At 45.0% G+C, this 24,819-nt stretch overlaps 1 protein-coding gene across 2 annotated transcripts in view; it reads right to left on the bottom strand.

The window, feature by feature from the left end:
* Window positions 1-6,189: 6,189 nt before the first annotated feature.
* CHCHD3 (coiled-coil-helix-coiled-coil-helix domain containing 3) overlaps window positions 6,190-24,819 on the bottom strand; it is a 429,385-nt gene continuing 410,755 nt past the window's right edge. For both annotated transcript variants that reach the window (XM_067042128.1, XM_067042130.1), the window contains one exon: window positions 6,190-6,283. In XM_067042128.1, coding sequence (XP_066898229.1) covers window positions 6,257-6,283 — 27 coding nt within the window. In that variant the 3' untranslated portion in view covers window positions 6,190-6,256. The remainder of the gene's footprint in view (window positions 6,284-24,819) is intronic.

The raw sequence follows: 24,819 nt of genomic DNA, 5'->3' as shown, positions 1-24,819 counted from the left end.
AAATAGCTAGCTAGTGGGAAGCAGCCGCACAGCACAGGGAGATCGGCTCGGTGGTCTGTGACCACCTAGAGGGGTGGGATTGGGAGGGTGGGAGGGAGATGCAAGACGGAAGAGATATGGGGATATATGTATATGTATAGCTGATTCACTGTGTTATACAGCAGAAACTAACACACCATTGTAAAGCAATTATACTCCAATAAAGATGTTTAAAAAAAAGAAAAAAGAAAGCAACTGGAACCCTCATACATTTAGAATTATCTGTCTTTAACTTTCAGAAGAAGCCAATCGCGAGAAACAAACTGATGTCTGGAAGTCAGCCAAGTAAAATCCAGAACGCGTCCCGGAATGAGATTCACCCAGTCCCTGAACCTTCCACACCCGTGGTTACATGTAATAAAAATTGGCATTTCAGCGCAGCGATTCTGAATACTGATCCTGAATGTGTTCTGAATCACGAAATCAAGAGTAAACAGTGTGCCGTGCTCAAACAGCTTAAGGAAGGAAAATGGACCGAAGTCTCTGAAAAATAGTTTAAGAAGGCTAACCAAAACAGTGTTTTTTTATAATCCTCAGTTAACCAGAAAAGCTGTGCTCCAAGCATTCCAGTTCGCAGAGGTTGACCTGTGCACACCCACAGGAGACGTGCCCTCTGAGCTCATAAGATGTATCACAGCTTAAAAATGCTGGGGATATTGCTCAGGTGGTTCCAGTTGTCTAGGGTGAAGCGACCTCTCTCCGCCTTTCCCTCCTCCACCGAGCCTTGATCTCTTCCTGCTTCACCTGGGAGCTCCCCTACCCAGCCAGCAGCAGCCCAGAGAGGCAGCAGAGTAGCAGCTGCAAACCTATATTGAGCAGATGAGGAGTCAAGGGAAAATTTTACAGATGGAGAGGTGGATAGTTCCGAAGTGTGATAACCAGGCGAGGGGGTTGCCGTTTTATCCTCCTCTCATGGAAGAGCCTTAACGGGGCCCCTTGCAAGCTAAGAGAGCAGTGATCACTCTATAGTGGAAATGTCCCCTAGGCCTGGGGTTTCCTCCAGCCACGACGTTCCCATCAGGACACTTTGCTCACATGAATTAATTAGGCCTCCTGCGTTTCCCGGGGAAGCTCAGAAGCATTATGTCTGGAAAGGGGAAGGTGAGCAAAATGGCGTCATCACCATCATCCCCATCATCAGTCCACGGGGTACGGCAGGTCTGTGAGACCCCAGGCTGGGAGCTGTAATAAGCCAGCTTGGCACATGCTCTCCCCCACAGAGGTGTGCAGTACAAGGCAGAATGAAGAGTTCATTCATTCATTCATTCATTCATCCATTCATTCATTCGTCAGCATTGGGCTTCTATTGCATATTAGCATGAGGGGTACACAGTTGGAATGAACGGGAAAATGTCGGCACTCAAGGAACACCCAGTCGAAGGGCAAAGGAGAAGAAAAAATGCAAGCGTTATACGTTAAGTGTCATAGAGAAAGTTGGCCCCAAATTCTAATTACCCAAGAAAACAATAGGTAATTATTCTCAGCCTCCCGTCCCTCAGCCCCCACGTCCGACACATCACTAAGGCCGCCAGTCTCTCTCTTCACAGGCCCCCTGACGCTGCCTTGGCTCCGGCCCTCCAGCCTCTTGCAATCATCCCCAAACTAGCCTCCCTGCCTCCACTCTTGCTCTCATGGTCCACCCTCCCCAGCCCAGGCAAACTGATCTTCCCAAAGGCAAACCTGAAGGTGTCACTTACTCCACTGACTAAAGACAGCCCCCCCACCCCCGCCGCCTTATCTCAGGCCCATGTTCAGGGTGGGATGGGGCCTCACTCAGCAGCTCACATCCAACACCCTGGGGTGGCCTGACACTCATCACCCTGCAGGGCTCACTGCTCCCCAGGAGAGCCAGGCACAGCCACAGCCCAAAGCCGTGCTCACATGTTGTCCCTTCTGCCCCCTTGGTTACCTGACGAAAGCCCCAGCCCTCCGATGGTCTAGCTCTGCGCCCACATGAACGTCCTCTCCTGACACTTTCCTCCTCATGCCAAGTAGGATTCATCCCACTTAGATTATAGCATTTTTAAAGTTCTATCATCATGATTTGTTTGAATACTTCTCTTCCCTCCTAGACTCTGAATTCCTTGAGGGCAGGGCCAGTCTCTCCGGTGCCAGGTCAGGGCATGCGGTTTGTGGGTGTGTCTTGGAGTTGAGAGGGAATCTTCTCTGCTCCAGACACACTTCTTGGTCCCCTCGGCCACTAGCCTTGTGTCCACTGTCATATATAGGTGAAGACTGGCTGGGGTCAGAGCGTGGTTTGAGGCCATCACTAACGGGCTATGACTATAGAAGGCCTACTCTGCACTGCTCATTTTACTTTTATTTACTTACTTGAATTAAGAGGTGCTATTCCTATTTTATAGGTGAGCAAACCGCCTCTCTGGGGTTAAGCTGCCCAGGGCCACACTAGCTATGGTAAGTACCAGAGCTGGGATTTGAACCCATGGCTGTCTGACTCCACAGTCTGAGTTCTTTCCATCACTCTGGGCTGCCTCCCACTCGGAGTGGAAGTGAGGAACTTGTGGCTGATAGCGGGGCAGCTTGGGTAACACTGCCTCTGCGTCCTGTGGCGCCAACACTCTGTGAGCACTGGTTTTTATTTACCTTATATGGTGAAAAGAGAGATGCCCATTTTTTCCCCCGTTTCTGCAGACTAACAGACGGGTGCTAATTTGGTAAGTGCAAATTGTCTGGCTTCGGTTCTATCCACCATCTGCCTGCTTGAACTAGTGAAACCAGGGTGACTTGTCATTATGCCCAGTTCTCTTCACAAGGTCCCTCCATCCCTTCAGATGAGCTTATCCTTTTCCTATTTTAAGAAAGAGCTTCACATAGCAGAGCATTTATGGAACACATCCAAGTACCAGAGAAGAAAGTGATATTATGAAGCCGAAGCAATCACACAGACAAAACCCTTAGATTAGATGCCAGGGGACCCGGGCTGGCCCTGCTCCTCCCAGGGAATCTCTGGGCACTTGGAGACAGGCCACTGCAACTCTCTGGGCCTCAGTTTCTCCTCCAGGGCACGGGCATCTGGAGCCCCCAAGAAGAGGAAGAAGTGCTCCGCTGTTTGTGTGGCAGGCCTGCCCCTGCTGCTGCTACCTCTGGCGCTTTGGGCGGGTGCTCGGAGGGACTGCCCCAACCTTCTCGTTCGCGTCCTCCAGAAGCAGCTCTTCAAACCCCGCATCAAAGATTCCCCCTGCCTCGCCACCCCCGCTAAAAATAAAAGGCTGCGTTTCAGCGTATTCATACCACGACTAGGATAGATCCAGCTGCCTGGGGCTCCACTTCCCTGCTCTCTGCAACAACCTCTCCCAACATCCAGCCCCCGCCACGTTTGAAAAACTAAAGTGGGCAGAAATGATGAGGGTCACAAGCTACGGGAAGCAAGTTACCCAGCCCAAAGCACACCATTTAAACCCCGGCGTCATGCACTCCCCTTCGAAGCAATACTTTCCACGCATTTACCTAAGGCTGTCTTCTCCTGCCACTTTCTCCCTCCCCTTTGGATCTTTTGGGAGACAACCACCCACATGGCAAAGGGGTGGTTTTCCACTTCAGTGTGGTGGTACCACCTCTCGGAAGAGCAGAGGTTTGCCACTTGGGAGGCGGGCGAGCAAGGGTGCGCGTGGCCCACGGGAGCGGTTCCCTGCCTGCCCCACGAGGGCAGGAGGCGTCTCGGTGCGTCCAGGCACCTCCCTCACCCTCACCTCCTCCTCTCCCCGGCCCCAGTCGCACGGTCACCTCATCCCCCATCCCGGAGACTGCCAAATGAGCCAGTCCTGCCAGCGGCCAAGTTCACTTCAAAAAGTCTCCTTGACAAAACGAAGAGCGCAAGTTGGCTGTTTAATTTGGTAGTTTTCTTTAGCAACACCGAAATGTCTAACGTCTCAGTGTGTTGTGTTTGCGAACTTAAATACGTCGCCTCTGGACCAGCCATTCCTCAAGGAACATCTGCTCTCCAGAAGATCAGAAGTGAGAAACCACAAAGTTGCATCACTGATCATCTCTCCCTAGAGAAATGAAAGGTGTTTTTCTCCCCCTCAAAGTAACATCTATTTCTCCACTCCACATCAAAACTCCAGCCTTTGGCAAGCGCGTCTCAGCACTTCCCAATCCAAGCTTTGGCACAGAACTGCAGACTTCAGAAATGACACGGCAGGGCCGGCCCCACGCCCATCCCTCGGTCCTTGCCTACTCACAACTTCTGAGCGTCCCGTGTGAGGGGTCAGAGGACAAGGAGGGCTACTGTTCTGAGCCCACGTGATAAAATAGCCCCAAATGTGCGGAATTCCTTAAACCACCCAGGGCACCGCCCTGGAGGATGGGCTACGTGCAAAGCTCTCCATCTGTAGAGACTGGCCTAGAACTTGAAAAACTGTGACACTGCATCTGAGACTGGCCGACAGGTTAGCATGCAAAGAGACCCGTGCCAAAAGAGAAGTAAGAAAGGCGTCCCCGAGATGGAGTAGAAAGTGCCATGGACCTACATTCTCCTCGGTGACCGTCTCTCAGCTACAAGTAGCAGCTTCAGCCGTATATTACAGGTAACCCCGAATAAGAGATTTGAAAGGCAGGTTCACGGGTGCATGTAAAATGTGTTTGGAGGGAGGGAGAAGTCCAGGGGCTCCCTGAAACCAGTGAAGACCAAGGCTCCTTCCGTCTTTGTGCTCTGCCATCTTCAAAGTCACCTCGAGGCCTCTTCCTGGCTTTCAGACTCAAGGTCGTTGGTATTCCAAATGGCTGTTTGAGCTTCTGCAATCATACCATGTTCTATGTACCAGAAAGAAGGTACAGCATGTCCCCATGACACCACCCCAAGCCACGCCACCTCCGTTTTAGCAATCTTCCCAAAGGATGTGACATGTCTGCTGACATCTCAGTGGTCAGGACTTAGTCACACGGCCACACCTAACTTCATGGGACACTGGAAAATCGTGCCCTTTAGCTGGGTGCACTGTGACCTTGGAAAAAATGGGCTTCTTATGCTAAGGACAGGGGGGAACACTGAATATGAGGTGGCAACTGGCAGCCTCGGCCTTAGACTCAGCTGTCCCTCTCTCAAAAGAATATGTCTATCTTGTCTATTCTATTTATAGTAGAATATCTCAGCCTCAGCATTCTTGACATTTTGAGCCAGAAACTCTTTGTTATGGGAGGCGTCCTGTGTATTATAAGATGTTGGCAGCATCCCTGTCCTCTACTCACTAGATGCCAATAGCACCACCGCCACCCTCAGCAGTCATGATAACCAAAAATGTCTCCAAAACATCACTCGATGTCCCCAGGGGCACAAACTCACCCCTGGGTGAGAACCACCGAAGTATACCAAAAGGGCATTAAACTCTGTCTTCAACAAAGAGAGGAATAAGGTATATATGCATCATTCAATGCACCTGACAATATTAAAGATTATGTTGTTTCAAGCTTAAAAAAAAAAAAAAAGGGAGGGGCATTAAAATGAGATGATAGGCATGATTTCCATACAGAAAGAGTATGAATTTGAACCCTGCTCACCTAGGGGTAGCACTATGAGAAGAGATGGAATTAACCTTTATGCTTTGTCGAAAAGCATCTTGAGAGATCTTAAGAGTCAAGGGCACCCTATGAAGCTCACAATGTTCCAAAGAGTAAACTCAGAACACAGAGCGGTGACCGATCTACCAGCGATTCCTCTCGCCATCCAGAGCTTGGAACGGTGGAGGTAATGTCCCTTGGCCTCAGGCAGCTCTTCTCCTCTGACCCTGAGTCTGCCCCGACCAGATTCCCTCTGCCTGGGCTCCTCCCCATCCTGCTTCTCTGTGCACAGCTGACTCCTCTGCTTAAACGTTCATCGCCTTAAACTGACCACAAATCAAAGTCAACCTGCCCTCCCCACTGCCTGGTTCCTCTGCTGAATCCTCCATATCACAGTGCGTAAGTGCATTCTTGTTCACTTTTATCACTCTCCCATTAGACCGGAACTTCCATTCAGGCAGGGACCATGTCTCTTTATTCACCTGTGTTTACCAGCACCTGGCGCAGTAAAGTGCCATTAAATACGTGATGAATAAACGAGGGACTGAATGAAGATGGTAACGGAGGTGCCTTAGGGAGGGGGGGAGAGAACGATGGGGAGAAATGCAACACAGACCAGGACAAAAGCCTCACCTGAGCTCACAATAACCAATCTGTAGCAAGAGTGATTTTCTTTCACAGACTTCGTACTTCCAGTCAGCTATAGGCATTTGTTGAGTGCGTATACCTGGAATAGACAAATAAATGAAGCATGGTCACAAGGACCTACAACAGAATATAGGAGATAAGGCACACATACTAATGATTATAATGAAGGTAAAATGTGCCAAAAGTGTATTTTAAAATACAAAAAAGTAAAACTAAAAGAAAAGAAAAGTTCAACAGTTCTGAAGGTAGCTACAGATAGAAGTATCTGTAGACATGGAGCTTCACAGGGCAGCACTGGAGGAAGGTTTTGCAGGATGGGTAGGAGTTGTGTAGTAGAAGATGGAAAAACCTTCCTGGAGGGAGAAACAGCTTGAATAAAGGCAGCGAGTGAGAAAGCCCAGGCCTTTCCCGAGACTGTGGTTTAGCCCAGCACTGTCCAGCAGAAATGACGTGTGAGTCACATAGGTAATATTAAATTTTCTAATAACCGCATTTAAAAAGTGAAAAGAAACAGGTGAAATTAATTTTAATATTATATTTTATCTAACTCAGTATATCCTTACCATTCTGACATATGATCAATATGAATGATTTTTTTTTTTTTTTTTTTTTTTTTTTTTTTTGCGGTATGCGGGCTTCTCACTGCTGTGGCCTCTCCCGTTGCGGAGCACAGGCTCCGGACGCGCAGGCTCAGTGGCCATGGCTCACGGGCTTAGTTGCTCCGCGGCATGTGGGATCTTCCCAGACCAGGGCACGAACCCGTGTCTCCTGCATCGGCAGGCGGATTCTCAACCACTGCGCCACCAGGGAAGCCCATGAATGATTATTGATGAGATATTTCACATTCTTTTTTCCTAAGCATTAAAAACCAAGTGTGTCTTTGACATTTACTGCACATCTCAATTTGGACTGGCCCCATTTCAAGTGCTCAGTAGTGATGAGTAGACAGAGGCCACAGTATCGGGCAGGTCTAGTACACTCAGGTGGGGTGGGCTTGGGCAGACACACGCAGGGAAGATAACAGGATGTGGCAGACAGAGTGTGGAGTTCGAACGGGCATATTTAATACTAGGGTTTTCATAACGTGAGTTACCAAGATAAGCCTGAAAGTGGGAGGTAGAGAAGACTGCGGGAACATGGTCAAAGGCAGAGGTTATAAATGTGAGACTCACAAGGACAGCACCGAGGTGAGGCTGGAGGTCACAGGTATGGGCCTGTGACTGTACAGGCATGCAGCCACGACTGTACATAATGACCCGTCTGCCTGGCCGCACTTATGGGACAGAGGCAACTGGCCCGACTTGGCTAATAAGAAATTTCCAAGGGATTCTGAGACTAGTTAGTTTATTCAGGTTTCTTGAGTGGAGGAGATGTAAACACTGGGGAGATGCAGGCAGGTACCTCCCACCACGAGCTGAGCAGCAGAGAAAAGCAAGCTGCAGAGAAAGAAGAGAGAAGCAGATGTGCAGAGAGAGACGTAGTCAAGTGGCTATGAGAAGGCCGCCTGGGTCCCACCGGCTTTCAGGTTCTAGCTTCCAGACTCTTCTGAGACTCCCCTGAAATCCTGCCCTCAGTGTGTCCCTTACTCCCAAACTAAAATCTCTCTCTTCCTCTCCCTTTCTTCTCCTGTAGAATGCTGGTTTCTGTTCCATGCAACTAAAGCTTTAGAAGTCCTGAGAAATACTATTAGTACAGGGTTTTATAACATGTAATGTTTTTGTTTTTGTTTTTTCCCTCCTGACCTGGGGAGAAGGCACAGGGAGGAAGTGAAGAGGATCCACGTGGAAGGTAAAATTGCCAGGATCGACAACTGATTGAATGAGAAGTGGGTGTTGGGGCGCTGGCTGAGGGTTTGACCTTGGACGATTGGAAAATTGCTGGTGTCCTTCCCACAGGTGGGAGGGGGATGGGAGGGGAAGCAGTTATCCAAGGGGAAGTGATGCAGCATTATGCACAGACACCAAGTTCTCAGCCTCTCTGCGCCTGCTGGGCGTGTGGAGACATCGGCCAGCCTGTGCCCCCGGCTGAGTGTGAGACACAGGGGCTGGGGCTGCTCCTGCCTACCGGCAGGCTGCCAGGGATACCCTGATCTCAACAGTCTCCTAAGCCCTCTGGATTCCTAAGGCCTCTGGATTACAGGCTTTCATCTTCTGGTCTGCTGCCAGCTTTGGCTATAACAGATAGTCAGTTCTGCTGTTTACTTTCAGATCTGTCTTCTGACGCTGTCTCTCCACACCTCCCCCACTGGCACCTGCCCCTTATTCCCTATGCCAAAATCTCGCCCACCGTGGTCTTTCTTCCTTCTTTTCATGTCCCGGAGCTGGGATACCCTATTTTAACCAGAGGAAGAAAAACTAACAGACATATAAACACGCACGAGCGAGCAAACACACACACACACACACACACACACACACACACACACAAAACACATGCACACACGTACACACACATGCACACACATACGTGCATTTATTTTCTCTCTTTCTCTCTCTCTCCATCAGCCAGACTTATCCAGTAACACTTTCCCACTAGAGTGAGCCTTTCAAAGATTTTCAGCCTCTCCAGGGAAAGCAACGGCAGCTAACGTGTGGAGTCCCCCGTAATTTTTCCCCCGGCTCTCCCGATGTAGGCAGCACTCTCTACCTGACACCAATCACCACCACACACCCAGCGCGCCCACCCCACGCACGGTACACCCCGCACGTCATGAATGCCCATTGCCTCTTTGCGGTCCTTCTACAAAGCACTGCAGCTGTTTTTGCATTTGCTGGCTATAGGCAAGAGAGGTGAAAAGGTACTCAATCTAATTCTACCCTGTCTCAGCCTCCGTTCTTTAAGGACCTTTCGGGTATCAATCTTAGAAGCTTCTGAAAAGATAATCATAACTGAACTGTCACAGGCAAGGGCACTGAGTCCCCTTGGGGTTAAGGGCTCCAGGCCCCATTTTCAAAGAGCCTTTGGTACTCACAGCCTAAGGGTCTTTGGGTCCTATCTTCTAGTCCAGCAGTCGCCAAATAGTTTTGATTGCTTGCCCCATCCATAAAACATTTTTGAGCATCCACCCCCACTGTATGCATAGTTATTTACTTATAAATTATAATCATGTACGACTACATATACATCATGCACCTTATAAGTAGACATACTCATTATAATAGGTATAACAGACATACTCAAAAAAGAGACATTTAAAAAGGAGAGGATACAGGATAAATATAACTGGAAGTTCCACTATGTTCTTCCTTCACCCAGTGGATCATCTTGTGCACGTCCTAGGGTGCACGCCCACTTTGCAGACTCCCTGTTCACCCATCAGCCTTCTCATAGTGTGATGTCTGTGGTGGGCATTGCTGCTGCTGCTCACCAATATTTCCAGTTCCCCTTCACACACACACAGAGGAGGATGGCTCCCCCCCAGCCCTTGAAGGTACAAGTGGCTATGTGACTTGTGTATCCAATAAACGGCACACTTCTGCTTGGGAGCATCAGGAACTATGATTCTCCATGCCCTCCCTTCTCTTGCCCCAAAAAAGCCTGAAGCCTCATGTTGAAATGTGGTGTCATGGATGGTCATCCAGGAACCCTCAACTGGTGAAATTACAGACACTGCTGAGCCATGTTGGATTTGAGATTTGGGAGTTTCTTTGTTACTGCAGCACAACCTAACTTATCTTGACTGATACTCTCTGTAAAGAACCAGATGCCATCATGGTCCTGAGTTTGTCTCTGAGGGCTGGTGTCTCCCAACTTGCATTGCTGAGAGGGTTCTCCTTGGTAGTGACAGCCAGACACAGGGCCGTGGAGGAAGGAAGAATAGGGAACCGGACTAAGAAGGGGTCAAGACATAAGAAATGGCCTAGAGTGTGACAAGCAAACCTAGAGACCAAGAAGGTGCCATCTGGGCAGACTTGCCCAGGAATTGAGGGGCAGTCTCCCCTCTAATCCAAAATCCCTCCCTGAACTCTGGACTGAAGATCTGCAAGCCAGGCAGTGAAAATGACTCTGTGTTCCTGGTTTCTGCATGTCCTGTGTCTTCCCTAATAAAAGGAGTTCAGTTTGGGGCCAAATACATACATTCTCCTTTAAGTTACTCTTTCAGCTCCTAAGGCAGTGGACCTTTGTCTTTAAGAAAATTTCTGGGGAATTAAATTGGAAAAGTACTTATATCACTGAAGCTACCTTTCCATTGGATCTAAACAGCCCATTTCCCAATGTCTCCCAGATCGGCTGATGCAAGGACTGCTCTTGAATTACACCATGGGATCCCAAGTGGTTAAGAAGAGGAGATTAGGAATTTGGAACTCTTTTAAACCTTTTAAACTTTTAAACCTGATATATGGCTTAATATATTGGTCCAGCTGTCCTAACAGAGACTAAATAACAGTAACTTACACCAGATATAATTTTTTAATTCTTTCCCACGTAATAGTCTACAGGTCTTGGGCTGGTAGGGCAACTCTGCTACCCAACATTGTTTCCGGTTCATTTTACTGTTCTCCTCCACCGCCTTCACCATTGAGCTTCCAACTCATGGTCTAAGATGGCTGTTCCAGTTACCACCACTTTTCAGACAATAGGAATACGAGGAGGAAGCCACACCCTTCATCTTAGGGGCATAAACCAGAAGTTGCACACATCACTGCTGCTCGGATCTCATGACCTGTATTTAGTCACATGGCTGAACTTAGCTGCAAGGAACCCTGGGAAAGATAGTCTCTAGCTGGGCAGGCATCGACCAGCTAAATAGCATGCTTTCGGACGTGCTTTTATTAAAGGAAGAGGAGGAAAATGAATATTAGTGGACAACTAGCAGCCTCTGGCTTCTTGCTGTGCTATGTGGCTTCTTAGGAAGCTTTTCCTCCCACTTCTGCCCTAGTCCATGAGCTCCCATACCACCCTGCGCTGCTGGCCATAGCACTCATCCCAGTGTGCTGCAAATGCCCAGTTACTCTTCTCTGTGTCCCACTAGGCAAAGCTTCATGAAAGCAGAGGCTGCATTCCTCTGGTTTTACCCTTATATCCCCCCATCCTGGCACTTAGTGCTCAATAAGTATTGACTAAGTAAATAAACAGATGATCATGTGATAGGACAGTAATCATTAAGCTATGACTGTTCTCTACTGTTCCCTCCCTACTGCCCTCTAGTCCTGCCTACCTCTGCCTGCCTCTGGGTCTCTGCTTCCTCTCCTCTAGGCCAGGCTCACTCTGGCAAGACAAGTGCTTTGAGCTTCTGTGAGGCACGGTTGTGAGGAATGGAGGAGAAAGACGTGAAGCAGAAGGCCGAGGGTGGGAGGACAAAGGGGCCAGGAAAGAAAAGTAGATTTAAGGAGTATCACTGCGGGCATCATGGCAGTAAGAAATGCAAGGACGGGAAAGAATCTATTTGGAACATTTTAAAATTTGTTAGACTGTGTTTCTGTGACCCAGACACTGCCTGGTGACCAGAAAAGCTGTGGCTCAGAAGGAAATGACTCAGAACAACAGGAAAATGTCAGGGAAGTGTAAATCTCAGAAAGCCTCCTTCACAGTGATTTCTGCCTGCTTTGGATCCTTAGGAAAAATAAACAACTCTACAAAAGATCCAAGCATATATCAGTGGTCTTCAAACATTTTCAGGTAGTACCCAGCCTAGAAATTATGATGCTCTCTGTATAGCCCCATAAGATACTTATATTTTTAATTCTATTTTACAAATCAACAAATTTAGTAGGAGACAATGCGATGTAGAGCACGTGTATGAAATACAATATCACATCCAGGTATACATGTCCAAAAAGATTAGCTGTCAAATTAAACATTAAAAAACTGTTTCTGAATCTCCCCGTTAATACTCATTTGCTACTGGTTCATCCTTATTGAGATTGTCTGTGCTTGCTGATTATATTAGCAATATCAAAAATCAAAGGGAAAGTTTCTGGGAGCAAAACTGAACATGGAGAAAATTCTATGCCTTAATGTTTTCTGTAATTTAGGAGGATATCTCTAGACCATAAACTCCACAGGGGAAGTGTCTGTGACTGATTTTTATTCTGTTTCAGTTCCTAGGACAGTATCTGACATCTTCTAGAAATGAAACAGATATGTGTGACCAGCTCTTTCATCTTAACCACGGAGCCTCTCACTCCAACTGGAGCTAATGCGACAACTGCTGGATAACTGCAATGCTCCTTGTCACCAGGTTTTCTTGATAAGCTCTTTTCTGTGGGTAAATGTGTTCAAGGCTCCAGGGCCACTGCCACTCCTGCTGGCCCTGAAAAAACTGAATGACACACTCAGTATGCATGAGGTCCTAATCCCAAGAACTCCTGTGATTTTGGAAGTGACCCTGGAGAAGTGGCCTGCTTCTCAGTAGGATTCGTGAGAGGATTCTTGTTCTTTTGTTTAGTTTTTGTTTCTTTGTTCGAGACCTTAAAACATTACAATAACAATGAAAAATATAATAAATGACATTGTTATTTATATCTGCCAAGTCCAATTCCTTAGATTTTTAAATTTGTTTTCTTAGTTTATGTATTCGTTTCCTTATTTTTTATTAATTTATTGTTAATTACGTAAGTAGTACATGAATGATGCTTTACAGGGCTTAAAATCCCACCAATAAAAACCAAAATCCCCTTGATTACCACCTCAAACCCAATCCTTTCCTGCAAGGCAACAACTTTTCCCTGGTTTGTATCCTTCCAGATCTTTTTCTATACTTTTACATATAAATGTATATGTACCTAGAGACATTGATAGTTTTATCTTGTCTTTATTTCTATAATTGGTACCATTTGTTACTTGTGCTCTGTGACTTACTTTTTTTCTTCTGGAATATGTCTTAAAGCCCTTTCCATGTCTGTCCATATAAACCTACCTTATATTTTTAACCTTTCATGGTATTCCATAACACAAATATACCATAGCTTACTCACCTTAGTCCCCTACTGCTGGATACTGACATGGTTTTAATCTTTTGGTTTATGTACATTGCTGATAATCAGCATCTTATTTATGCTTCACTGTACACTTATGAGAGTCCTACTCTAGACAAGACAGTGAGAAATCGAATTGCTGGGCCAAAGGGTATGCACACTTAAATTTTCACAAACACTGACAAATAACTCTCCAAAGTGGTTGCACCAATTTACTCTCGCACAAGTATTGTATGAGAGAACCAGCTTCTGTACAACCCTGCTGTCACCAAACTTTAAAATGATTGCTGACAAGACGCGTGAAAATAATTTCCTACTGTTGTTTTATTTTGCCCTATAGTGTTTCGAATGTGGAAGGTCAACTACGTTGCTATTTAAGACAGGTTTTCCTCGCTCTGCTTTATTTCTTGCCTCCCCAATAAAGAGAGACATAACCTCAGCAGATGGCAGTGGCAGAGACTGCTAGCTGTCCACCAAACCTCTCTGTCTGGGCACACAGTTAGACTACATTTCCCAGACTGCTTTGCAGTTAGGTAGAGCCTTATTACCGGGTTTTAGCCAGGAAAACATAAGTGGAGGGATATGTACCACTTCCCAGACTGGCCTAGAAAAACTTTCTACCCACTATCTTCCAGGCTCTCTTCCCCTCCACTGGCTGGATGCAAATAAGCCTGGTGAGCCTAGCAGTCTCATGTTGACAAGGGCAGAACCACAGGAGGAGAGATGCCTGGGTCCTTGAATAACTGCTTGGAGAAGAGGCAACTACCAATGCAAGCCTGTTTTGGATTTGGTGTGAACAAGAAACACATTTCTAGCATGTTGGAGCATTTGGGGGTTTATCACAGCAGCCATCAGTATGCTAATACAACGTAGTGAGAACTGACTCATTAAAGCAATCGTGGGTGCTAAAAATCAGGGAACAGTTTCCGAGGCATTTGGGGCAATTTCTCGGGGCAGAATATTCCATCTTGGAAAATCTCTAAATAATTAGGAGCTATCTGAAGGCAAAAACAAACAAACAAACACCAAACAAACAAACAAAAAACCCCAAAACTCTCTGGAATATTGCACAGTTTGGCTAGCAAAAGGATTTCATCCATTTTCTGGTTCCCACGGTAGCCTGAGAAGGACCACTTACTGGGGAAACTCTGGCTGTTGGTCAGCACTTGGCCTGGGGGGCTCTGCTCCCTTAAAATGTCCTGTCAGCTCTCAGGGTCGATCACCGCAGACAGCCTAGACACTGCAGAATCGTCTCGTCCAAGGTCAAAGACGACTCAGAATGCCATTTGCTGTTAGAACGCTGCCCATGAGCTAGGCGCCGGGCGTGAAGCCACCATGTGATTACCAGGTTACCTGGTGAGGATGCCTGTCTGTGGAGAGGAGAAATTGCCTTAGGTAGAGTCAGACCCAGCAGTTCTCGTGAAGCACGGCAGTCCCAGCTGGGTGGCCGTGCCAGCTATTCGTGCAGGCTGCTGTGCTGCGGCTGTGAAAGGAAGCCTCCCCACCGCTCCAGGTGACTTATCACCCACCCAGCCCCTTTCCCATTCTACGTAACTATTCAGATTAAAGTCATCATATCCTGGTTCCATCCCAATAATGGCAACCAGCCGTCTCTGCCTCTGCTACCACTGGGAAGAGAAGAAGGAGACTTGGAAAGAGGCTCACCCATGAGTCAGATGTAAAAGTTAGAAGAGATCAAGGAGCCAGGCTGCCCAGCTCCTTCCACCAAAGGAGCAGTCTTCAAACACTGAAATAAGGCAGGAAAAGAGGAACAAACCTGGCTGACGGCAGGGAGGAAGGCTCTGGGTCCCTCCTGCTGGCTCCGCCCCTCCCCCGTGTGATTTCTCCCTGGGACCCTTGGGCTCCCAGAGCGTAGTTTGAAACGCTCCTCTCTGAAGGCCCTTCCACATGGCCCACCCATCCAAAGGTCTCGTAGGAAGCAAGTCTCAGGGTGTGCAGCAGAACATCCAAAGGTGGGAGGTCAGCACTTCTGGATGTGGGAATCCTAACTTTGGGCCATAAGGACATGAGGTTGGAGACTACGTAGCTTTTTGCCTGTTGTCTTCCTAGTACCTGGCTTAGCATCAGACACATAGCAGAGAATGTGTTAATATCCAGAGGATGAGAGAATAAGGAAGCTCCATCTTTGCACTGCAATCAGCAACAATTAAGGCATATTGGCCACATAGCAATTTACAGTTTACAAAGCACTTTCCCTTATACGGTCTCATCCAATCCTCAGAACCCACTGTGATGTAATCAAGACTGATTCTCATTCTTTCGATAAAAACTGAATTTCAGAGAAGTCAGGTGACATGCTCAAGGTCACACAGCTAGTCAAGGGCAGTTGCAGGATTAGACCCACATCTTCAGGCTCCAAGTGTCAATGCTCTTTCCACTACCTCACTGCTGAGATTCTTAGATGCTCCCACCATAATGGCAGTGACCATTGGTGCTGATGCTGGTGGAGTAGTCATGAGGACCACAGCAATATGCAAAACATGTAAAGATTCCAGTCCCTGACCATAAGCAGAGCCTGCTGATTAGCTCACATGGCTGCAGCTTCTGTCTCTTTACACTGAGAAAGGCAATTCTTGCCCCACGAGCACAGATCACAGACCCCACACCAAACAGTCATCCTAAATGTTCATATCAGGGCTCTCCAGGGGCATGAAGAACGTGGGATACAGATTTGGTTTCATGACCTGGAAACCAAGTCAAACCCCAAGGCCTACTTCACATGGGAAGTCGCATCTGAGAGTTACCCGATCTTGGTAAAGCATGAGACTGGAGGCTACAATTCCTATGTCCTGGTATAAGTCATGAACTTGGGCCAGATAACTCAACTCACAGGTTGCTGATCTGGGGTTTAGTGACGTAAAGATTAAACACCAGTCCCCACCAGCAAGTCGTTGAGGGCTACTCTATTGAAGCTCTCCACAGCCTGTCCACCACTCCTTGTATGAAACAGGTAAAATAACTCCTGCTCATGAATGGCCAATGCTATGAATGCATTTTCACCTGCAGAAAACTGAGGTCTGACCATAAAGCAGTGTTTCTGGCCTTTAAGATCCTTCCTTCTTTTGTTCTTCAGGTTCCTCCTCTATTGACTTTTTCCATCTCACAAGTGAGGGCTGGGTAACTTGCAAGAATTTAAAGCTCCCTGATGGGGTACAGACCAATGACTGACGCCCGGGAGAAGTGGAGGGTGCTTAATCAAGCTTCCCTGGGTTGAGGGTTATAGGACCACATAATAAAAGACCTCCCCTTCTGCCTTCCCACCATCCCAGCACAAGACTAAAGCTTGAAGAAGCGGAGTTATGGTGATCAGGGGGTCCAACTCTACCTTTCCAATTTTTGTGGCCCTAAAAAAAAACACCTCCCTGTCCTGCTAATGCGTACAATCTGAGCTCATCTCCAACAAAACTGGCTAACTCTACAATATTTTAAATGGATTTTCTCCCCTCTCTGGACACCATCTTTTCACACCATTCACATGGATCCTGCAGAGCATCTGTAATATCCAAGCACCAGAGAGAACATCACAAAAGGTGGGAACAGGTTGGGAGGCAGAGTCAGGGGTGTGGAGTCCTAAACAGAGACCTGAGACCCCCTGGCCACTCATCAATCAGTTGCATTTGGCATGTGTGTTCTTGGGGCCCAGCACTACGCTGGGTGCTGTGGGGTGTATAGAAGTTAAATAATTTGTGATATTAGGCAGCAAAAGACTTGAACTCTCATTGAGACGGCCAGACACAAAGAGGCAATCAAAGGAACAGTACACTGGATCAACAGCAAATATCTATATGTGTTGCATACTCAATACTAGGGTCTGCTCTAGGTACTGGGATATAGATAAAAATACCAAAATACCTTTGTTTTAGAAGGTTAACCTTCTGGTAGGAAATATAACTCAGGGTTTGATTGTGGAGGTCAGAAAATAAAAGTCATCTGTAATTAAGAGAAGAGATCTGGGTGAGCTGATGCAGAAGCTTCAAGGAGGCCTTCTCCCCCACAGGCCTCCTAATCAGCTTATCCCAAACTGAATGTATCATCTTTTCTCTTACATAAGAGGCCCTCTCTGTGTGAATCCAGTCACCATCACAATCCACCCAGCAAGAAATCTGGTGGTATACCAGATGGTCCTAATTCACTTCTCCTTCGTTTCACTCACCATAGCCAATCTATCAGCATGTCATGTAGGTTTTGTCTCCTAATTACCTCTGAAATCTGTTCCCTCCTCCACATTCCCACTGCCACACCCTAGCTGAGCCTTCATCATTACTTATCTTCAGTAGCAACGTAAGTAGTGGACATTGTCATGCACAGTCCAGATTCTCCTTCTGTGAAGGTCTTGTGGCCCCAGCTCTGGGAAATGCTGGTGGTGCCCAGCCCACAGGAGGTGTTTCAGCTGCAGAGAGCTGTCTTATCCAAGGCTCACCTATCAGAGCCCAACTCAGGACAACTCTGATGAGCTACTGTAGCTCCAGAGCTCCCCACATGGTCAGCTGAGGCTGTTGTTGGGCCTGCATCGCAGAAGGACAGTTTCCTCTGCCCATTCCCACTTCCGCCCCCTCCCTTCCACAGGTGCTGATCCCAAGGGTCCTCCTCAACAAACGCCCTGCAGGCTCAGATAATTGCAGTGGCTCCTGACTACCTTCTCTGCTTCCACTTAATCCTTCACCAATCTCATCTCCAAATATCTACAAAAGTGATATTTCTTTTTTTGTTAACATCTTTATTGGAGTATAATTGCTTCACAATGGTGTGTTAGTTTCTGCTTTATAACAAATTAAATCAGCTATACATATACATATATACCCATATCTCCTCCCTCTTGCATCTCCCTCCCACCCTCCCTATCCCACCCCTCTAGGTGGTCACAAAGCACCGAGCTGATCTCCCTGTGCTATGTGGCTGCTTCCCACTAGCTATCTATTTTACATTTGGTAGTATATATATGTCCATGCCACTCCCTCACTTCGTCTCAGCTTACCCTTCCCCCTCCCCATATCCTCAAGTCCATTCTCTATGTCTGTGTCTTTATTCCTGTCCTGCCCCTAGGTTCTTCAGAACCAGTTTTTGTTTTTTAGATGCGTTACCATACAGTATTTGTTTTTCACTTTCTTACTTCACTCTGTATGACAGACTCTAGGTCCATCCACCTCACTACAAATAACTCAATTTCGTTTCTTTTCATGGCTGCGTAATATTCCATTGTATATATGTGCCACATCTTCTTTATCCATGCATCTGTCGATGGACACTTAGGTTGCTTCCATGTCCTGGTTATTATAAATAGTGCTGCAATGAACATTGTGGTACATGACTCTTTTTGAATTATGGTTTTCTCAGGGTATATGCCCAGTAGTGGGATTGCTGGGTCATATGGTAGTTCTATTTTTAGTTTTCTAAGGAACCTCCATACTGTTTTCCATAGTGGCTGTATCAATTTACATTCCCACCAACAGTGCAAGAGGGTCCCCTTTTCTCCACACCCTTTCCAGCATTTATTGTTTGTAGATTTTTTGATGATGGCCATTCTGACTTGTGTGAGATGATACCTCATTGTAGTTTTGATTTGCATTGCTCTAATGATTAGTGATGTTGAGCATTCTTTCATGTGTTTGTTGGCAATCTGTATATCTTCTTTGGAGAAATGTCTAAGTCTTCTTCCCATTTTTGGACTGGGTTGTTTGTTTTTTTGATATTGAGCTGCTTGTAAATTTTGGAGATTAATCCTTTGACAGTTGCTTCATTTGCAAATATTTTCTCCCATTCTGAGGTTTGTCTTTTTGTCTTATTTTGGTTTCCTTTGCTGTGCAAAAGCTTTTAAGTTTCATTAGGTCCCATTTGTTTATTTTTGTTTTTATTTCCATTTCTTAGAATGGCATTTTTCAGAGAACTAGAACAAAAAATTTCACAATTTGTATGGAAACACAAAAGACCCCAAAGAGCCAAAGCAATCTTGAGAAAGAAAAAAGGATCCGGAGGAATCAGGCTCCCTGACTTCAGACTATACTACAACGATACAGTAATCAAGACAGTATGGTACTGGACAAAAACAGAAAAATATATCAATGGAACAGGATAGAAAGCCCAGAGATAAACCCACACACATATGGTCACCTTATTTTTGATAAAGAAGGCAATAATATACAATGGAGAAAAGACAGCCTCTTCAATAAGTGGTGCTGGGGAAACTGGACAGCTACATGTAGAAGAATGAAATTAGAACACTCCCTAACACCATACACAAAAATAAACTCAAAATGGATTAAAGACCTAAATGTAAGGTCAGACACTATAAAACTCTTAGAGGAAACATAGGCAGAACACTCTATGACATAAATCACTGCAAGATCCTTTTTGTCCCACCTCCTAGACAAGTGATATTTCTGACTTTTTAAATTTAACTTTAATTTTATCAAAGCACTACAAAGTTTACAAAATCAAATGTTACTCAAGGCTTATAATGAAGAATGATATTCCCTTTCCCCACCCAGCACCATCACCTTCTGGCATTTACTTTTTTTCTTAATTAATTTATTTATTTTTGGCTGCATTGGGTCTTCATTGCTGGGTGTGGGCTTTCTCTAGTTGTGGTGAGCATGTGCTACTCTTCGTTGCAGTGTGTGGGCTTCTCATTGCGGTGGCTTCCCTTATTGCGGAGCATGGGCTCTAGGCACGCAGGCTCAGTAGTTGTGGCTCACAGGCTCTACAGTGCAGGCTCAGTAGTTGTGGCACACGGGCTTAGCTGCTCCATGGCATGTGGGATCTTCCTGGACCAGAGCTCTAACCCATGTCCCTTGCATTGGCAGGCAGATTCTTAACCACTGTGCCACCAGGGAAGTCCCTACTTTTATATTCTAAATAACCTGCTTATGCTTCTATTTGTTGATGATTTTGACTTTTAGATATTTACTGACTTCCTACCATGGAAGATGAGGGTTTAGGTCTTTTACGCATGCATGCACGCGTGCGGGCGCATGCAACAGACACATACTTCACACACACACTTTTCCTGTCTTCGTTTTCCCAAGATTGTCACATCACAATTTTCATTGCTTTTGTTGTTTTTACACTATAATATTATTCAAAACTGATCCATGTAGTATACTATGATCACATTTCTTTACCTGTACAGGTTTTTTGTTTTTCCTCGAATAAATAATTGCCATGTCTTCTTGTTTGCTTAGTTTTTTATGTACCCCTCACTAATTTCTCTCCAAATTCTCTACCAGAATATCTCTTCTGGATATGTTTAAAGATATCTGATAATCAATCCATTTAATATTTTTCTTCTAGGAGATTTCCCTCTTGAAATTCTCCCTCCTCTTTTTCTAATATGGACTGAAACTCTCTAATCCTGCTCAATTATCCCTCATCTTTATGGAATACTTTTTCTAACAGCTTCCTGATAAAGGGTACACATGAGATAATTTTCGAAGACTTGCATTTCTAAAAATTTATTCTATCTTATATTAGTCAGGGTTCTCCAGAGAAACAGAACCAATAGGAGATATATATACACACATACACATATTATATATATATATATATATAATGAAAGATTGACTTCATGATTATGGCAGCTGAGAAACCCCATGATCTGCTATCTGCAAGCTGGGGGCCCAGGGAAGCTGGTGGTGTAATTCCAGTCCAAACCTGAAAGCCCAAGAAACAGAAATGCTGGTGTCTAAGGGCAGGAATAGATGCATGTTCCAGCTCAAGAAAGAGGGCAAATTCACCCTTCCTTTACCTTACCCAATGGATGGGATGACGCCCACCTGCACTGGTGAGGGCAATCTTCTTTACTCAGTTTACAGATTCATATCCTAATCTCTTCTGGAAACACCCTCACATACACATCCAGAAGCAATGCTTTACCAACTATCTAGGTACCCTTGGCTCAGTCAAGTTAACACATAAAATTAACCATCACATGTCCTCATACTAGAGGTAGTTTGGCTACGTATAGAATTCTTGTTTCGAAAACAATTTCCCTCAGAACTCTGAAGTCACGGCCCCATGGTCTTCTAACTTCTTATACTGTCGATGAGAAGACCCCACCATGTTGACTCCTGCTCTTTTATATTCTCTCCTCTCTCCCTCCCTCTCCTCTTACTCTCTGTCTCTCTCAGCTTTTAGGCTATTTTTCTATGGCATTTTGAAAATTCATGATGTGCCTCAGTGTGTCTTAGTCAGCTCAGGTTGCCATAACAGACTGGGCGGTGTAAACAATAGAAATATATTTTCCGACAGTTCTGAAGGCTGGAAGTCCCAGATCACGGTTCTTGGTGAAACCTCACTTCCTGGCTTGCACATGGCTGCCTTCTCATTGTGTCTCCTAACATGGCCTTTCTTCCAGGTGCCTGAGGAAGCCAGGGATGGGAATGGAGAGAGGGTGGGGAGAATGTGAACTCTGTGATGGAAGGGAGTAGAAATAAATGCAAGTGTCTGACCTGTAAGTATACCTCTCATTCCTTGAAAGTGACATTTCTAAACTGCAACATTTGCCATATGATCCAGCAATCCCACTCCTGGGCATATATCCAGAGAGAAGTGTAATTCAAAAAGATACATGCACTGCAATGTTCATTGCAGCACTATCTACAATAGTCAAGACCTAGAAGTAACCTAAATGTCCATCGACAAATGAATAGATAAAGAAGATGTGGTATATATATACCATGGAATACTACTCAGCCATAAAAAAGAATGAAATACTGCCATTTGCATCAACATGGATGGACCTAGAGATTATCATACTAAGTGAAGTAAGTCAGAAAGAGAAATACAATATGATATCACTTATATTTGGAATCTAAAATATGACACAAATGAACTTATTTACAAAGCAGAAACAGACTCACAGACATAGAATACAAATTTACAGTTATTCCTAATCCCAAATTAGGAGTTTGGGATTAGCAGATACAAACTACTATATATAAAATAGATAAACAACACGGTCCTACTGTATAGCACAGGGAACTATATTCAATATCCTGTAATAGACCATAATGGAAAAGAATATGAAAAAGAGTATATGTATATTATAAATATATATATTATATATATATATATATATATATAACTGAATCACTTTGCTGTACACCAGAAACTAACACAACTTTGTAAATCAACTATACTTCAATAAAAAATAAAATAAAATAAACTGCAATCTTTATTGCGACTCTTCCCTAAAACCCTTCAATTTCTCCCCATGACATGCAGTAAGGAATTCGAAACTTTTCAGTCAATGCATTCATAGTGGCAGAAGAGAATTAACATGTGAACTCCCAAGTTTCTGGGATGTAGTCCAAAGAAGTCAATCACTTACATGTAATTACTTTGAAACCTCATTTTATTTTTTAAATATATGCAAAATTTGGCCCTGTTCCATAATAGATCTGTTTGTTTTAATATAAGAATATTTTTTTAAGGTATTGGCATTTAAATGGCTTTACTTTACTTTCCCCAGTCTTCAAGTAAAACTGATGCTTTGGGAAGACATCACATTTACCTCATGGCTTTGTGTATCCATGAGACACAGACCTCAATTTCAGAGGCCCAGCCCTTATTCCTACTGTGTCCCCAGTACCCAGCACAGTAGCACAGTATCTGGCTCTTAGAAGATACTTGACAAGTGTTTGATGAATGAACTGAACTGAACGATCTTGAAGGAAGAGTATCATTTGGATGGGGAGAAGGGCATATGCCATATGAAGAAGACCATTTAGCTCAGCAAAATTCTAGAGGGAGGAATGAGCACAGTCTAGTGAGTATGCCCTGGGTGGTACCCCAGGCTGGGGGCTTTTCCAAATGTTCTTATATCTGATATTGTGCCCTGAGATCTCAGCGTAGCTGTGTCCCTGGATGAGCTGTGTCAATGATGTACCTTTACTCTGACATATAACTCCACCGAACCTCTCCCTGTCCCATGCTCTCAGCTACTCCTCACTCACCCCTCCTCATAGCTCCTGGCAAGATTAAATCTATGCTACAGGGCCGAGCCAATGCTAGAAGCTATATTCTGGGAAGCAGGGCTGGTCTTCCACTGAGGGGCATGGACAGACCCTTCAACTTTTAAGCACGGCAGGGATAGTCCCCTCACTTAAGCAATCTCCTGTGAAGTCAGAAATTCTTCCCCTCCATCACTGTCCTCTCACCACGCAAAGGGCCCTGGGAGGGGTGCCACAAGGGGTCTGTAACATACTAGAATGACTAGATGTACAAGCGGCTACCTATTTTCTAGGAGCAACAAGAGACATTAGAGGTCACTGAGGGGGCAAGACTTCATGCTGGAATTAATAGAGATGTTTTCAACTCTGCAGTACAGCCAAGAGTCAGGTCTGGGGGTACCAGAAAAACAGGGTGCTAAACAGCTTCTAGGAAGAGAAAGCAGCTATTTCCTCTCCTTTTGGTTCTCCTTTCTGAGTCTTTTATTTTGGTCTCATAACTTTATTTTTTTATTTTATTTTTAATAGTGTTTTGGTATTATTTTAAGTGTCATATATGCACAGCTGTTACAAAGTAACAGAGTGGCATGGACATATATACACTACCAAATGTAAAATAGATAGCTAGCGGGAAGCAGCCGCATAGCACAGGGAGATCACTTCGGTGCTTTGTGACCACCTAGAGGGGTGGGATAGGGAGGGTGGGAGGGAGGGAGACGCAAGAGGGAAGAGATATGGGAACATAGGTATATGTATAACTGATTCACTTTGTTGTAAAGCAGAAACTAACACACCATTGTAAAACAGTTATACTCCAATAAAGATGTTAAAAAAAAAAGAATCTTAGAGGTTCTGGAAATCAATAAAATTATGAAAAATGGAATAAAAATATCAAATAAAATGAAAAATAAAAACAATGGAAAGTAAGATTCCTGTGTTTGGTTCTCCCAGAGAACCAGAGCCAGCGAGTAACACCAGTTTCTTGGGAATCCTTCCAGAGATAGTTTCTGCATGGACAAGAACATATGTATATATTTTCCCATAAAAGACAAAAGGAAATGTCAGCACGCTAATCATCTTCTTCTTATCCTCTGTTTCCTTTCCTTTTCTTTTTTTAACTTAATTACCTTGGAGACTGTTCCATATCACCATACAGATACGCCTCATTATTGTTAAGTTGAATGATTTCTTACAACATCGATGTCCAATATTTTAATGAGAACTTTTGATGGACATTCATTTCCAGTATTTTGCTACTGTAAAAGAATGATTCAATAAGTGTACTTGTTCATATATCTTTAAGCATATGTGTAAGTTTATCCACAGGATAATTTTCAAGATGTGAATTGCTGGGTGAAATGGGAAGAAAATGGTTTTGATTGCTATCACCAAACTGTCTTTCAAAGAGGTTTTTCTGTTGGCCCCATAAGTCCATGCAAATAGCTCCAGATCACCCTCTCGCCTTTTTCTCCTTTCCATCTCTTTTTCTTTTCACCCCTTCCTTTCATCAAAGCCCTAAATGGCAAAGGAGTATGAGAGAGATTGGATTAATCAGCTGGGGAAAAACAGTCCAAGTCTCCTGGGTAGAATTTCTGGAATTAAAGTCCTTGGTGGACAAGGAAATCATATCTTTAATGGAAATCTGTAGAAGTAATAATAACAGAGAACATAGGAATTCATTTAATCCGTACGACCTGATAAGGTAGGTACTATATGACTCCCATTTCACAGAT

This window comes from Kogia breviceps, chromosome 9 (assembly GCF_026419965.1).
Source record: "Kogia breviceps isolate mKogBre1 chromosome 9, mKogBre1 haplotype 1, whole genome shotgun sequence".
Classification (NCBI taxonomy): domain Eukaryota; kingdom Metazoa; phylum Chordata; class Mammalia; order Artiodactyla; family Physeteridae; genus Kogia; species Kogia breviceps.
The sequence above is the reverse complement of the archived record's forward strand: the minus strand, read 5'-3'. Positions and strand labels throughout refer to the sequence as shown.